Source organism: Actinia tenebrosa, unplaced genomic scaffold (assembly GCF_029948245.1).
Source record: "Actinia tenebrosa isolate PJP-AT-01 unplaced genomic scaffold, QUT_ActTen_1.0 PGA_scaffold3__52_contigs__length_22856419, whole genome shotgun sequence".
Lineage (NCBI taxonomy): Eukaryota > Metazoa > Cnidaria > Anthozoa > Actiniaria > Actiniidae > Actinia > Actinia tenebrosa.
Window position 1 is genome coordinate 15,403,705 of NW_028292580.1, and position 16,687 is coordinate 15,420,391.

Genomic DNA, 16,687 nt, shown 5'->3' on the forward strand with positions numbered 1-16,687 from the left:
AGTTGTTTATTTATTGTTGCTAACGAAAAAGAACCTTCATTAGGCGAATCTTGTGATCACTCGGTTTTTAGAGTGTGAAACGTACCGTGCTGACTAACAGCACGTAAACCGTACATGTCATAACAAATAAAATGGCTTCTTATTGATTTTGCGAGATTCTCCAATCACTCGTAGTTACGGCTACGGTAAGATACGGTACAGCTTACTCCCGTACCGTGCCGTGCCGTGACCTTGATGCTTTCTAGAATTTTAATTCGTTTTTTTTCTCTCGCAATTTGATTGGTCTGGCAGTGTCGTGACCCTGGCGTGACTGTGTCCGTGCCGTGTTTATGACGTTTTCAGGACATTTGATATGTTGGGAAGTAAATTCTCAAGCAATGTGACTGGTCTGGCGTTTGACTTGCCGTGTCACGCCCGTGTCCGCGCCTTGAGTTTTTCATAGTCATACGAAAACTGCTCTACTGCCAAGAATTTGCTAGTCTCCCAAGCAGCCGTTTTTAGTCATCCTTAGAATTGCTGTATCATTTACGAAAACCTCCAGAATAGATCTCTTTCGAAGTAGCTAGCTTCGTAATTCTGAATGCATTTTCACCTTTCGTTCGGAGATCTTTTATGAACGCGACAAACAATTTTTTCTTCTTTTGTTCAAACAACAACATATAAGACTGACTATATTAATGGTTGACACCACTTTATAAAATTCGAAACTTAATTAAATTAACCACTTTTAGGGTGAAGAATCTAAAGGTTTTATTTACAACCCAACTTTCAAGGTCCTCTAGAGATCGAGTTGTAATTTACAAGTTGATTTTTACTTAAAACCATAGAACCTGGATAAAATCTTAGACGCACAGGACAGAACAACAAGCAACTCGTTACTTACCTCTAATGCCGGAATCGCTTTTCCGATTTTTCCATCCACAATTGGTCTAAATTTACATCGTTAAAATCAGGATGTTTACTAACAGGATTAGTATTCCCTGCATTCCCTGTCTAATACATTGTAATCCTGTTTTCGTAATTGTTCCAGTCACATCTCAGTGTCATCAGGGCAGTTTTTTTTCTCATGTCCATCCATTTACGGCGATCTATTATCGGGAAATCCTCTTTCCTATAGCCAGAGCTCCTAAAACGTATTTTGTCTTTTCTGATATTTAACACATTTAAAAGGAACAAATTCAAAAAACTGTGTGTCTAGAGGGAAGTCTTAAAGCTATTCTTAGGAGAATATAAAAAATTATCTAAAGCCATCCGCTATAGTGTAAATGAGATTTTTTGGAGTAAAAAACAGTCTGTGAATTTTTTTGCACAAATATTTTGAGAACCTATTCTTATCATGCGGACATGCAGTTGTAAGATTTTCTTGTTTATTCTATCTTTCTCTAAGCTATATGAATTGTTAAATAGCAAAGTCTGGAAGAGAGGCTGAGGCGATCCTAAGGAATATTAATCCAAAACAATTCCTATATTTTTAAGCGTATTTTTATTCAGTTTTTCGAATGCTTGATGCATATGTTTTGCATTCATTCATCGTAGTTCACTCCAGGCTAATAAGATTTGTAAAATAAAAATCTTTAAAAGCATCTTTTGGGACACCATTTACACACTTGTATGCTTTTGCAGTTTCTCAAGTGTGTAGTGCATGTATTATATTTTTATCGTGACTGAACAAGCTGCTATTAGAAGAATAGTTGAGAAATATTCACCAACACCACCTTATTTTCATTCACTCTTTCAAGTGTTTGCGACCCACTTTCATTCAGGAATTTCAGGAATTTTTCTGACTGACTGATTGAATCTGCACACATTTTCGCATTTTCCCCTTAAAAAGCATATATTTTACTTTATATGTGTTTATATGATCAGGAGTGAACAAGGAACCTTTTAAACACCTGAATTCGTCACCATCCTGTTATTCAGCGTCAAACATTTGACTTGTGAACTTGATTTAAAATTGGTTTGGTGGAATTGGTTAATTTAGTCACACTGTAATATTAAAAAGAACGGAGAGAAGAACATGATTTACAACCAATCATAGACTTTGCGTGTTTTGAGATTTAAGTGACTAATTTATTGCAGTACAGGAAGCATAAGAAATGGCTTTGAAACGTTCTCGACATTCGACAACGCCGTCTCGCGTTGTATCTGGTTATTAAACTATTGTCAATCAGATTCGTAAGTTTCGTGACCGCAATTTATTTGCACGTACGATAATGGCGACCCTCTTATTGATAATTCATCTTCTCTAAATTCAATATATGGGAATTAGGAAATATTTTGAACGTTGAGTTGTTGAATAAGAAGAAGGCGCAGTTACATCACTACCATGCAATATGGTGGAATGCATTCTTCCTCCCCTCCCCCCTCTTCCCCCTCCTCCTCCTCCTCCTCCTCCTCCTCCTCCTCCTCCTCCTCCCCTCCCCCTCCCCCTCCCCTCCACCCCTCCTCCTCTCAGCAAGTGCAGGTCGTACGATTCTCTCCCAAGTAGAAGTCGTGTCTTTAGTAATAAATGTATCTTTAAAACAGTGTAAAACGTTGAGAGCCAAAAGAAATGATTTTTGCTCCAGAATTACTGAATGCCAATAAAGCATCAGTCGCTCACACTCCCACACAACAACTACTCTTTATTTCTTTTTCACTTCCTCTGTGTGTGTGTGTTTTATCCGTACAATAATAAAAGCAAATATAACTGCTTATTTTCAAATGTCATCTTTTAAAACAGTGAAAAACGTTGAGAGCCAAAACAAATGATTTTTGGGATTATACCTTCCATTCCACATACTAAACCTAATGTTTTATTACTTTAAATTCAGCCCTACAAATTAGTTTATTCAATGGTTGATACATTTTCAGCTTATTATTATGAGCGATCCTCGTTTGCGAATACAGTAATATATTGTGGGGCACAATGGAGTAGTACAGTTTTATAAATAAATCTAAAAAAAAAAAAGCTTTTATCAAGTATTTTAGTCAGTTGAAATTCATAAAACGGGAAAATAATAACCATAGCTTGAATTATCATGTTTTAATAATTAAAACCGTGAAGGTTGAAGGAAAAGCTCAAAAATTGCAAAGACAAGATTTTGAAAGTGTGAATTTCGGAAAACCTTTGCTGGTGGGCGGCGTTTGTCTGCCATCAAGGAATGGTTACGCAAAATTTCGATTTCTACAAATTCACATCTCTGCGAGCTTTGAACTTACTTTCATCAAACTTCACAGTCTTATTGAGTTTAACATTCTCTTTCCAGCTGTTGTAAATAGTTTTCTGTCCTGTGATTATCGGAGACTTTTGGAATTGCAATGACACAGCTCATAGACTTACCGAATACTGCCAACAATGCTGGTGAATCTGCACTAATGTCACTAATGCCACTTAATGGTTATTATACTGCCTGTTACGCGAAAGCCTTGTTTGGTTATCAGCATCCTTTCATAGTTATTTTAATTTTACTGTTGTCCGTGTAGCCTTGGCTTTAATATCCCTAAAACGGAGCACCGATGATGAAAGGGGGTAAAGTGCGCGCCATTTGCTTCCTGGGAGATCAGCGTCACACATCTGAGCTAACTAACTAACCGTCATAAAAATACCTTTGGCAATTTTAAATGATAAGTCGGTAAATTCCCTTCAAGTGGTGTTTAGTTACTCTGATATCTTAAACAAAGATATTCCAGAGTAAGTTGCGCGAACCAACAGCGTCAAGCGGCCGAGCTTTAACACTGATTAATAAATTCTTTCCAAATCATTTAATAAATTCCCGCTGTTTGTTTAATATTTCAGGACGGCGTGAAGCTTCCCGTTATTGATGCACACAAACCAAGACTTCTTGTTATGGCTCACAGCTACTGCTCATCAAATCATAAAGCAAGGCCTATGTCCAGTGGATGTTCCCACACATCTTGGGCTTAAATAACTACAACAAATTAAACAACTCAAGGTACAAATATTTGATATTTTTATTATTTGATTTTGGTTAAGTTTCTAAGCAAAACAGCAACGCCTAGCTTAAACTGAAATACTGAACCATTCCCTTCACTTCTATTCCTTTAGTTTTTATGTTTTTCGATGATTTTTTCTTGATTTTCTTTTCTCTACTTTTAGTATCTCAATTCTCAAATATTCCAAATTTCCGCACGAAGCTCTTACATGGATTAGTCTTTATTTTGATAAGTAGATTATTTTAAAATTCATCTAATTATCATGTAATCGCTTCAGCGGTTAAAATATTAAAGTTGGACTGCCTGTGTGGTTCAATCATAAATTCCTTGGAAGTTGAAGGTCCTTCAAATGTAACGAGTTTTGACCGATCATCTATTTATAATGTAATCACTTTAGCGGTTTAAATATTAAACTTGGACTACCTGTGCATGTGGTTCAATCATAAATCCTTTAGAAATTGAAGGTCCTTCAAATGTAACGAGTTTTGACCGCATTGTTAATAAAGAAAAAATAATTGCTGTTTGTAGCAGCGCGTTCTGAATTAACTTACTCCTTCATTAAATAAATCATCCAACAACTATAAGACTAGAATTTAGGACTTTCGCCGAAGAAATGAAACAAAGCTTTGAAGGGTGAACAATTAACAACGAGCAAGAGAACCAATACTATTGCGGCCTTGATCCCTGGCGTAAGACAAGGAATACCACACCCTCTCCTCCCTTATCGAAATACATAATTTCTAAGCTCGCTTTCCAACACAATAGGGTTGCGATATATATACCTATAAGTAGTTAATTGAAGCGATAACCAAAATTTCGAATTGTTAAATTAAGATTGATTTAAACGTTGGAGCTGCGGTAACAATAATAAGCTACTAGCATAACAATGCTGAAAACGTAAATCATGAGTTGTCTTAAAATATTAAAATGATCGTTCCATCTTTCGCCAGTACTTTGTTCCTTCGTTCCATCCTTTGTTGCATCCTTCGTTCATTCATTCCTTCCTTCCATCTTTCTTTACTTCGTTCATTCGTTCCATCCTTCGTCTTCCATCCTTTGTTCCATCCTTCGTTCCATCTTTCGTTACTTTTTTCCTTCGTACCATCCTTCGTTACTTCGTTCGTTTGTTCGCTCGTTCGTTTGTTTGATTGTTCGATTGTTCTTTCCTTCGTTCCTACGTTTATTCCTTCCTTCGTTCCTTCATTTGTTCCTTCGTTCCTTCCTTCGTTCCTTCCTTTGTTCCTTAGTTCGTTCGTTCTTTCCTTCCTTCCTTCCTTCCTTTCTTCCTTCCTTCTTTCCTTCTTTCCTTCCTTCCTTCCTTCCTTCCTTCCTTCCCTTCCCTTCCCTTCCTTCTTTCCTTCCTTTCTTTCCGCCAGTTTCCTTCCTACGTTACATCCATCTTCGCTCGTTCGTTCGTTCGTTCCTCAATACTACGAAAGTCAAAATTTTAAGTTTTCCTAAGCTTGGTTTACAAAGTAAAGGTCATTCAATATTGTGTATCGATGGTAGCTCTCTTGTCCTGCATGATCGGAATGGGTAACGACATGACCAGTACACCACAGAAACCACACAAAGCTGCAAAGATCTTCCCCATCACGGTTACTGGGATGACGTCACCATACCTGCAGGGAAAATAATCGTGAACATGGCAAATTATTGTTAATTAATCTCGGCGCCCTGAAAGGATACTCTTGTTTGTGCTTGTTTTTAAAAGTGGGCAAATTTTGTTGCCGAGTCTGACACAAGTAACATTATCCAACTAGATAAAACAGTTATTTTTAACCTTCTATTATTACAAGAAAAAAGACGTTCATCCTGGTTCGGCAGCTGTTAGATTAAAAACAAACAAAAACAAGAAAATGGTCGAATATCAAGTTTCCGATCTTAATACTTGCGCGCTAGCATTTGTGATTTTTCCGCTTTAGTCTCTCCCGAATTCCACTTCTACCATGGAATAGCTAGATCAGAGATTTGTTATCCACAGGAATGTCACGCCCGTTTTGAAAATCAAAAACGAAACTGATTCATTTCACTTCCATTAAAATCAGTGACACCTTTGGAACAACTCCGACTGAATAAACGAGTGACGTACGCGAGTGACTGACATGGGACAGGAGAGGAAGCGCATCACTTAGCTTAATAACAATCTTCCTTCTTTACATAGATTTTAATATTGCGCCTTATATTATCCAAGTTTGGCTTTCCAGCCATTATGTAATACACATTACAGATCTCTTGATATGGTAAGAGTGCATTTAGTACGGTTATAAATCCCATATACAAGTGTATACTCAAGTCAAATCACATGCGACATAAATAGAGTAGAATACAATCAAAATATTGCTTCTGGACAATCTTTAGGAAATTAATCTCTCAGACAGACGTTGCGATTTATACGCCAATAAACTTACCCTGTCGTCACCATGGTAACACATGTAAACCAAAGCGAGTGTGCAATACTGGTGAAGTTTCCCGCGTTGCTGCTGTTTCTCTCGGCGTAATAAATAACACCACCGAACAACAAGATACCGAATGCGAACATGAAATAAAGAAAGAGAAGATCACTTGCACAGTTACGTAAAGTCAGGAGGAATGCCTGCAGTCTTGGTGAGTTACGGTTGAGCTTCATGAGACGCACCACCCTAAGGATACGAAATGTTATCATGATATCAGACGCTCCAATCAAAAACTTGAAAACAAGCTCAAAATAGTATGGTAAGATCGCTATGAGGTCTACAATGTTCAGGAGTTCTCTCAAGAAGACGCATTTTCGTTTAGCGAGAAGGAATCTGATAACGTAGTCTGCTGTGAAGACAGCTGCGAAGAAGGTCTCCATTGCGAAGAATACTTGTGCATAGTAGTCACCGCATTTGGTTTTCGTTCTGCAGTCTACCGTCTCGATTGCATTACACGCTGCACTTGCTAAAATGAGCAATCCGTAAAAATATTGCAAAACGTCTTGGACAATTAAAGTGCGACAGATGCTTTTACCGTCCTTGATCTGGGATTGAATGAAAGTTTTCTTAAGGGGAACTAAAGTTCTTTTAGTTGTGTCTTTCTTTTTTGTACCGCTGCCTGAATAAACTATTTTACTGGTTTCGTTGTATGGATTTTGTTTTGAACTTTTCTTAGGACAAGAGATACTGTGGCCAATAGTTTCAGGGTTTGATGTCTGTTCTGTCCGGCCAAGTTCTTTTGTGTCTTTGTTACTTCCATCAAGATCATTTTTCGGGATGCCAATTTCATAAGACGGGTTCCTAATCTTTTTAAAAATATTCCAGCAGCAGTCGTCAACAGCTGAATGAGGGATTCCAAAGTAGTCCATCTCGTCTCGAAACGCTTCAAGACATTCAACATCAGAGACATGTAGTTTCCCAAGACGATAAAAATTCAAAATAAAGCGAAATAAGTCAGGGTCTCGGTCGAAAAAGTACTCATCCTTTCGTTGATCATAGAATAACAATAATAGTTGGCTTCCTAACAACGTGTTTGGATATTTCTGAAGAGTGTGCAACTTGGCTGAGAATCTTTCTCCACTTACGTTGATCTTGACTCGACAACCGGATCCATCCTGCTCCAAGGAAGTAGGAACTCTTTGTGAAGCATTCCTCGTGATTCTTCGTTGAACATCTTTTTCTTGAGAGTGGATAATCTTTGCACATGTGTTCATGACTGTGTCTTCGTTTTGCTCAACTGACCTTGATTTATGGATGGCAGTAGTTTGAAATATACTTACTGACTAAATTACGAAATGCAAATGAACAAAGTAACAAGAATTAATGACAATCTATTCGCTAGGTTTTATTGGCTCTCTCTGCCATCAAACACATCAGTGATCTCAAACACCGAGATTATAATTAGTTTATAAAAAGAGAAATCTTAAAGTTAACAGTATGGTCTGGGTTTTTCGAGAAAAAAGATTAGGATATACATGAGATGGAAAAATTGTTTAACTAACTGAGTAAATAAAGAAGTTTGAACAGGTGGGATCGGGAATATGTAAATGAACGGGATGAAGAGTTTGTTTCAAACTGCGTTAAGCTTTTGCTAATAAAAGTAGTTTTATTCTAACATAATTTGTCCCCTTCTCGATCTTTCTTTCTTTAAAATAATGCTACCTATTATCGAATATAAATAAACGTCTTGCTATTTTTAGTATCATGACACAAAATGCAATCGGATACTTGAAAAGTTAAGCAGAAAAATAAAGGTTCTTGTAAAGGGGTTGATTGTTCTTTCTTTCTTCCTTCGTTTGTCGTCTTAGTTTACTTTTTTTTCGTCTCGTTTTTTTTCTTCTTTCGTTTCGTTCTTTCTCCCTTCCTTCCTTTTTCCCCGGCTATACTTCTTTTTCCTTCGTTTCTTTTCTTTTATTACTACCTTTCTTTCTTCTTCCTTTTTCTTTTTCTTTTCTTTTTCTTTTCTGTTAGCTTAAACAATATGACATAACAGGCGTCATGTATCTCTCAATCACAACTTGTCGATCAATTTAAGGAGTGAATCATCGATTTCATCATCATCATCATTCAGGACCACACAAAAGCAAATTTTACAGACAGCGGTACAAATGTTTTTGGTATTTAAAGGAAGAGTCGGTCTTAATTTGGAAGTAGCAATAAATAGCAATAAGAAGATAATTATACCCACAAGGGTTTTTTGAAGGGTTGTCAAAGTAACTAACTTTTTCATCAACAGATTGACTTTACGAATAAATATCTAAACAGATGTTCTGTCATTAACCCACAGTATTTTTTGGTTAGCAATGAATTTATTAAAGACTTTGCTTTCTTTTTCTTAGACCATTTTAGTTCTTCGAATTTAATTTAAGAGTATTTGTTCGAGTATTATCCATAATTGCGTGTCTTGATTAATCGCTACTATAGAACGAACAAGCCACTCTCAAGGGATTAGCATGTGATCTCATATAGACTTGGTGCCATTTTCTACTACTTAAGTTTTGCCAGCAAAAAAAAAAAAAAAAAAAAAAAAAGCAGTTCCACTGATCTGCGTAAAAAAAATGTTCATTTCATTTTTAAACGTGTGGGTACAACAAACTCGTGTGCGCGGAACGTGCGCAAAACGTATTTCGTGTGCAGTACTCTTACTATTGTTTTGAGGGTTGCGAGTGGGTTAATTTCAGCGTTGTCACGACTACGCAAAATGTTGGACTTTCGATAGCTTTATTATATTTCAAAATGTGTCATCTAGCTTTACGAAGGCCTGGTTATTTTGCTCCTTTTTATAGACCCTTTGCATTGATTTCCTAGAGGAATTACTCTGGGGATAAAACAATAGGCCGTCTTCTTATGCAAAAATATGGCTATTGTTTTTTTCCACCAGAACAATTCCTCTCGGGACTCAGTGCACGAAATCTATCGCACCTAGTAAAGCGAACTGAACTCTTTTTTTTTTACTTTTTAAGGTGCCCACTTGAAAACCTCTGGCTTGACAATGCTTAAAGTGGTCAGATAACGTTTGAACCTTTGGAGAAGTGCGTTTGAATTGCCGGTGAAAACTCGAAGGTAAAAAAATATTTTAGGGACTGAATTTCACATTAATGTAGCCCAGAAACTCATACGTTGGTAATGAGTACTTAATGAAATTCTGTGTAGCCCGAGTAGCCTCCCTTTATGTGAGGTAGTCGAGGAAGACTGGGTTGTAGGGGTATGACGAGGGGCCGGGTTGGGGGAACGTATGTTAATAAGAAATGAGAAATAAAAGAAAATAAATAAGAAAAGAATGGGAAAATAGTCATGTAAATTCAAATTTCAAACTTTCATCTTTAATCTAACAATGTACAATATTAATTACTACGTCACTTGATATTAATTTACCACCATGTCAGGAATGCTTCCTCTGTTAAAATACCTGATGCTTGTTTTGAAAATACTCCTTTTCCCTCTTTCGTTATTTGTTTATCGGTATTTAGATTTCGAGTGAAATTCTTCAGTTTTTAAATGTATTTAATACCATCATGTCTATTCAACGAAGCTGGACAAAACTTTTTTATTGTCATCACTAAAAAAAATTGCGCATCCAATTCAAAATGATGAATGGAATTTGGGATCCAGCTTTTTCCTATGAGTCTGTCTCGATTTAGTAACTATTTATGATCATCAGATGGTTATCAGGTCTTCATTCAGCCATTATTTTCTCTTTCTATTAAAACCTTTCTTGCTTTGTCGCAATGTTGCTTCAAAGACGAACAACACATTGGCTTGTTTGATGTAAAACCAGTAGATTCTTCCTCAAATAGCAAAGGGTGCGTCTCGCATGCTCCTGCGCATGCGCGCTTTTCTTGTTGAAGTCGGTGCCTGGATTTGATGGATTCTAGAGTACAAGGTACTTGTTTTTCCTGGAGTATTGGGATTGGTAGAGCGAGTAGCACTACTCCCGATACACAGCATATGCTGCCGACAATCTTCCCAGCTATGTTCGTTGGAACCACATCGCCATATCTAAAATGATAATATTAAATAATGAATTAATAAAAGCCATAAATTAGTTAAAATGAATTAACCATTGAATAAACTGTATAATTTTTTTATTGTTTGAATTCTGCATTTTATGATTTTTTGAGGTGAAATAAGGAATCGCGTTGACTGAGGGATTGGACTGGACATCGATTGACAGGATCTTGGATCGAAAAAATTAGTCATTTTTAAAATCTTATATGGGGTATGGATAATCTTTATGTATAGCAAAAACATATCCAACTTCTAAAATTTGCTTTATGCTTATAAATTCTGAATTTTGATTGACTTTGTATTTTGGAAAATCTGGTACCGTACATGGATGGACTGGACTGGAATTCGGCTAACTGGAATTTCGGATCGAAACAAGATTTTAATGCCAAATTTGCAGTTTTTCTTTCATCCATTTCGTTTTGATTTTCATAACTAGTAATGTTATGATGAAACATTGTAAATAATCCAAAAATATTATCTTTGGAAAACAATATATTGGATCTTGAATCGCAAAAAAGCTGCTTCTTGTCTGGCCAACATTCAAACACTTTTATAGCACTTCCAATTATTTCATGTGTTAACAAGTTCTATTGCGTGTTCTAAAAACAAGATGTTTTCCGATGTTTTTTTTTTCGGTTTCCAGATGTAGTTGAACGAAAGCCATATTGCGATACTTTTCCTGTGGTAAAACGCATTTCGAATGCTTCCTCAAACTTCCATACGAATTTGCATAGATTTTAACATTTTTTTTCTTTGTGGATTGGCCTTCGTCCACACGTATCCGCTGAATATGCGCCACTTAAAAATGCAAGCTTTTGAAAACGGATATGTGTGAAGGCGGTAAAACGATCCGAAAACGCTACGTTTTGACGATTTTTTTTTTTTTTTTGAGAACGGAAATTTGATTTCTGAAACGTAAACGTAAACGTGTTGACGGGCCCTAATCTTTTTGTGTACAATATTCATGTGTCCAGTGAAGGTCCTTGGAAGTTCCAAATGTGCGTATTGTTGTGCACGTCGTGAAGTCGTGCGTTCATTACTTGAGTATTAGAATCCGTAAACCCTTAGTATTTATAAATATTTTGATGGTGAAATGAATGGCTAACCCTGATTTAATGACGTAGTAATGATTTTACGCTTTTCATTCTGATTAAGGCAATCAATTTCGTGCAGCTGAAACATCAAGCTACTATTATTTCTACGGGTGAAAACCGTACAAACTTTACTATGTCATGTCTATCCGGCGCACGTGAAAGTCTCAAAAGAAAATTAGTACCAAGGAACTGATGATTATCAAGGAACACAGCGGTATTGTATGGATATTGAAAAAAAGGCTATGACGTCCGCTAGTGTTGTTCATGAATTCTCTTTGTTCTCCGTCAAATATCATTCTTGCCTATGTTCATATTAAAATGCAATATCAAATGGCTTTAGAAACCTACATACATTTCCCTTCCTTCTTCTAGTTCTTCCTTGTCAAGTGCTTCTTCAGTTACGTAATGTCGCTTCCATTTTAATTGCTTTTTGATTACTGAACAGACATTTTCTCTGTACTAGTTGATTTTTTCCATTAAACTCATCACACGTAGATGAGCTTGGCGTTGGTGCTTGGGTGGGAGGAGCCTCGGGAACTCGGCGGAGGTCAGCGGTAACTATGGCAACCCTGTCACCTCCCACCTAGCACCGTCACACTGACTTGGCAGTGGAATACTTACCTATACTTACCTTAGTGGAGGGTGGGTGGGAAAACAAATAGCGTTGGTGTAGCGTACAAACTGCGTAAGCTAGCGTTAGCGATATGAGATAGCGCATAGCGTTAGCGAAATCGGATAGCACGTGGCGTTAGCGAAATTGGATAGCACCCGATGCAAGCTTCGTCCCCAGATACCATCTGTTCATCATTCATCTCATTGCGTGAGACATTAATTTGCTTATCAGATGGCCGCGAAGCTATAGCCTTTTGATGACAGATACTTGCGATAACAGGCAACTTAGTTCAAGTCTAACTTTGCTTAAATATTTTATTTAACCACATTTAAACTCATCACACGTAGATGAGCTTGGCGTTGGTGCTTGGGTGGGAGGAGCCTCGGGAACTCGGCGGAGGTCAGCGGTAACTATGGCAACCCTGTCACCTCCAAATGATTCTCCAAGGTGCTTGGAGAGGAGGAACAGGAAGAAGGGCCTCCCACCACAATGATCCAAGCACCAACCCAAACTAAGGTCACTCCAGGAAATTAAGCTTGAGAAAGATAGCGCGAGATCGAGGCTAAGGATTCTGTAGGTGTCCGGATATAACTTTGATAAGCGTTACTAGTCCATCTGCCAAGGGTTTGGATCATGTGATCTGGAACACCATTGCGCGCTGCAACTGTGGCGGCTCCAATCCTGAAGCTATGGCTGGAAAAATTACCAGTCACTCCCGCACCAGCGAAAATATCCCTCAGCCACGACGTCAGCAACTCTCGAGACAATGGTTGGCCATTCTTTAATAAGAATAGTGGACCTGAAGCATTTCCTCTTTTATGCAGAAAAGCGGACATTGCAGTCACCGCACACAGTGGGGAGACGCCACAACCAATGTGAACATAGCACCCTGCGCGGAAAGGATCGGTTTTGGATGCTTTGATCCATACCCGTAAGCACGATGGTCGGTCCAAATTATCAAACGACAAGTCCGAGACCTGCAGGTGAATGGTGGGGTCGAAATTGGCCAAGCTGGAGACCGTAAACTCTGCCGATCGCAGGAAACCAAAGTATGCGAGCGTACATGACGACCAAAACATGGCATGGTCAAACGAGTCAATATCCAGGGCCTTGAAAATGGTGAGCATGAGAGCGTCGGTAATCGGTAGACGCTGTGAAAACTGGGACCCTTGGGAACGTTTAATGCCCCGAAAGACTTGATGCAGCCGCGGACAATTTACCAATGGATCTGCGTGACCCTGCTCGATGTGAAGGGCCCGAACCGCTGACAGGTAGACTTTAATAGACCGATGCTGAAGCGACTGTGCCAGAAACGTTACAAAAAGACATAAAGTTCTCTCATCTGCAGGTAAGACAGGAACTTTGCCAAGCTGATGGCAAAAATCAATAAATTTACGCTGAGCAGACGCGTAAGTGCGACGTGTGGTGGGAGCCAGGCCATTTAGGAGGAATTCCTGACACTGTTTCTTTAGAGTGGACTGGTCAAGTTGAGAAGAATTATCTTCCTTGTCAAGTGCTTCTTCAGTTACGTAATGTCGCTTCCATTTTAATTGCTTTTTGATTACTGAACAGACATTTTCTCTGTACTAGTTGATTTTTTCCATTAAATTTGATGTTCATTTTCGATACCTTTAGAGCTTGAAAATTTATTATGATTAAAAAAAGGTCGTAAAAGTCTTTTGGCTAGCTTATCTAGCACACTATGATGATATTCATTAATAAATATGAGCTTCATATGCACTTAACGAGCCTAAGTACAAATATGTGAACCGTACGGATGCCTTTTGTCGAATAAGATACTATCCTATTCTTCATCGAAGTATTTATTTCTACAAAATATCGTGCGTGACAGACATGTCGATGAGGACAAAACCTGCAAGCCTACATTACTATGAATAAAAAGAAAAAGTGAGGGAGAGAGAAAGATGGAAAGCTTTTTTATGTTCAGCTTCAAAACCATTTATTTTAAACGTTCGAATTGCACTGTGTGCATTTTGTTTAATTATTTTACTCCTAATATTGATCAGCTGCGAGCTTCGGAACAATATTGATATGACATAAAGCATAAAAAAAGAAAGAAAAAGGAAATTAAGGAAGAGAAGACTAAAGTGACAGAAAGACAGACAGAAAGAAAAAAGTGAAGAAAAGAAAGGGAAAAAAGCGTGTGCGCGAGATAGGTGAGTGAGAAAAAGGACTGAAAGAAAGAGAATGAGAGAAAAAAAAGGAGAAAAGACAGCGCGTACACAAGTTAAAGAGGATTTCCAACAACATTGCATGGACAATATTCACTCATGATTCTGAATGGCGTATATATAATCGCACTCGATGAATACAAAGAAACCGAATCTATTCCTAAAGTAAGCCCTAAAGTAAATCCGAAGAAGTCATGAAGTTTAGATAATAATTTTAATCACATCCCGAGGGGATCGACTGCGAACGTAAAATACTAATGAATAACTCCCACAGTTGACTTATTAATGTAGTTCTTGTTCTCCAATCAAATTCTACAGTCGGCATTTCTTTGCTTAAGTTTTCGTCGCCTCTAGCTTATTGTATTCATTTGACTTCAGGGTATAATAAAGACTTGGTAGACAATACTGCTAGTATCAAAACGACCACATACGACGCTGTATGATGCTGTAAAATGGATTAAAAAACCGAATACAAAAAAATGTCGGGGATATGTCTTTTATGTGAAACTCGAGTAATAAAGATAAGTGTATGTAATGTTGTAGAAGGAAATGTTGTAGATAAAAGTTTAAATTGGACGTTACGTACTACCGCAACCGCACAAAAACAGTATGTTATTGATGGATTGCAAGCATTCCCAAGAGAGTTAAAAGACAAAAGCATGGCGGCCATTGTGGTGCCGTTAACAATGGATGCTAATGAGAAATCTTTTGTTAAACGTGCAAACGAAGAATTAAATTGTCGATTATTTGGGTTAGCGGAATGTCACAGCCAGAGTTTGTTTCAGGGTTCGATCTGTAAAATAGTCGTGCCCTCATTTCTTTAATCAACCCAGAGTTCGATCTGTGGTTTAGCCGTGCCGTGACAGTTAATTAGCCCGTAGTTTGTTTCAGGGTTCGATCTGTGATTTAGCTTACCTTTTCTTTCGGGGATCGTACAAAATTTTTTAATTTGAAGGTGGTGTCTGGTATTTTAATAAATTTACGAGTAAGTAAAAAGACGTCTATCATGCGAGAAGACAATAATGGTTTCTAAAGGCGCCTAGAATTCGAGATAGTATACCTTTTTGACAAGTGAAAGGCTCGTATTAAGTTAAGCAAGACCTTTTAAGATTATCGCTGATCATACTTTAATATTTCCTTTAGTTTTTAAATGCGCTTAAACTATGCTCAGTGAAAATCTAGATTTCTACCGCGATAAAATGACAGATTTTTTGTTCTTGTTTATTAGTCTTTTCCTTCTTAGCTAGTTTTCATTCATCATTTCGTTCTATCTGTTTTTCCGTTGTTTTTTCTATTTCATTTTTTTGCTGTTTGTATTTCGAGCTACAGCTAGTTGTACTCATGTGTTTTTCGCCTCTTGTCATTCTGGATTCTTCTTTTATTGAATCTGTACTAAGGCCCTGGCTTAACGAGGAATCATGTTTACCGCGCGCATGTTTATCGATGTTTCCCAGTTTAGCCACATGCGAAACATTGCTGCGTGCAACAAATTTTGCTTCCAAGACGCATAAAATGTTTTTGCTGTGCGGCAGAAACATTTCATGTTTCCAAGACCCATGGAAACATTGTTTCCCGATGCTTCCTGACAGTTTTACCATCTTAGGAAACATTTAGGGAAACATGTTTCCTCGTTTAGCCTGAGCCTAAAGCACATATGTGATCGTCATATGCGGTTTGTCTGATACCTGGCACATTAATTATTCAAACTGTTTTGTACCGCGCATTCAAGGCTTGATGAAAATTGCATCGATTTTTTGTGGATATTTTTTTTTCCTTTATTTTTGCATTAACATTTTTTTTGTTATTCATGGTCATGACGAAGTCAATGTACTAAAAAGAAAGAACTACATGATTTATGACAGGGATCAATCAGAGTTTGACAAAGATTGATGAAGAATGCATGACAATTGCTTAGAATGCTCCAAATCTCTATTTTTTTCTTCGTTTTTCCATAACCATTTTAATTTTTTTAATTGCCACAACGCTAATACACAATTGAATAAAACGAAAGAAAATCTTGATTTATGACAGAAATAGTAATAAAGAATGTATGTTGAGAATGCTCCATCCAAATCTCTATCCCCTCTTTATTTCCCATGGCCATTTTAATTCTATTCGTGGCTACATTGCTATTGCCTGTTTAAATCTTGATTTATGGCAGTGATCAAACAGAGTTTGACAAATAGCAAAAAAGATTGTATGCTTAGAATACTAAATCTCAGTTTTCCCTTTTTTCCATCGTCATATTAATACTATTATTTATGGTCACATTGCTATTGCACATTTAAATAAAACCAAAAAACATCTTGATTCTTATGGCATTGATCGATTAGATTTTGACAAATAGTAATCATTGTATGTTAAGAATACTCCAAATCTTATTGCCTT

At 37.4% G+C, this 16,687-nt stretch overlaps 4 protein-coding genes across 11 annotated transcripts in view; 1 reads left to right on the plus strand and 3 right to left on the minus strand.

Moving 5' to 3' along the window:
* LOC116294482 (uncharacterized) overlaps positions 1 to 16,687 on the plus strand; it is a 103,930-nt gene that overhangs the window by 29,793 nt on the left and 57,450 nt on the right. For all 3 annotated transcript variants that reach the window (XM_031702084.2, XM_089035381.1, XM_031702085.2), the window contains exons 5-6: positions 3,779 to 3,935; positions 9,356 to 9,455. The gene's annotated coding sequence lies outside the window, so the exon portion shown is untranslated. The remainder of the gene's footprint in view (positions 1 to 3,778; positions 3,936 to 9,355; positions 9,456 to 16,687) is intronic.
* LOC116294485 (A-type voltage-gated potassium channel KCND1-like) lies at positions 3,937 to 7,838 on the minus strand. The gene is made up of 2 exons (XM_031702095.2): positions 6,348 to 7,838; positions 3,937 to 5,558 (listed from the first exon to the last, which is right to left on the minus strand). The coding sequence occupies exons 1-2, from the start codon at positions 7,604 to 7,606 to the stop codon at positions 5,423 to 5,425; spliced, it is 1,395 nt and encodes a 464-aa protein (XP_031557955.1). The 5' UTR covers positions 7,607 to 7,838; the 3' UTR covers positions 3,937 to 5,422.
* Positions 9,694 to 16,687, minus strand: part of LOC116294483 (A-type voltage-gated potassium channel KCND1) — a 31,408-nt gene continuing 24,414 nt past the window's right edge. For all 6 annotated transcript variants that reach the window (XM_031702089.1, XM_031702087.2, XM_031702088.1 and 3 more), the window contains one exon: positions 9,694 to 10,391. In XM_031702089.1, coding sequence (XP_031557949.1) covers positions 10,073 to 10,391 — 319 coding nt within the window. In that variant the 3' untranslated portion in view covers positions 9,694 to 10,072. The remainder of the gene's footprint in view (positions 10,392 to 16,687) is intronic.
* LOC148908734 (uncharacterized) lies at positions 12,404 to 15,909 on the minus strand. The gene is made up of 2 exons (XM_089035235.1): positions 15,895 to 15,909; positions 12,404 to 13,693 (listed from the first exon to the last, which is right to left on the minus strand). The coding sequence occupies exons 1-2, from the start codon at positions 15,907 to 15,909 to the stop codon at positions 12,638 to 12,640; spliced, it is 1,071 nt and encodes a 356-aa protein (XP_088891361.1). The 3' UTR covers positions 12,404 to 12,637.

What these genes read in the sequence shown, in the direction of transcription:
- LOC116294485 (XM_031702095.2), bottom strand. Translation starts at nt 7,606, where the DNA reads ATGAACACATGTGCAAAGATTATCCACTCTCAAGAAAAAGATGTTCAA. An exon ending in GTTACCATGGTGACGACAGG is followed by an intron (nt 5,559 to 6,347) that starts GTAAGTTTATTG and finishes TTTTCCCTGCAG; the next exon opens with GTATGGTGACGTCATCCCAG.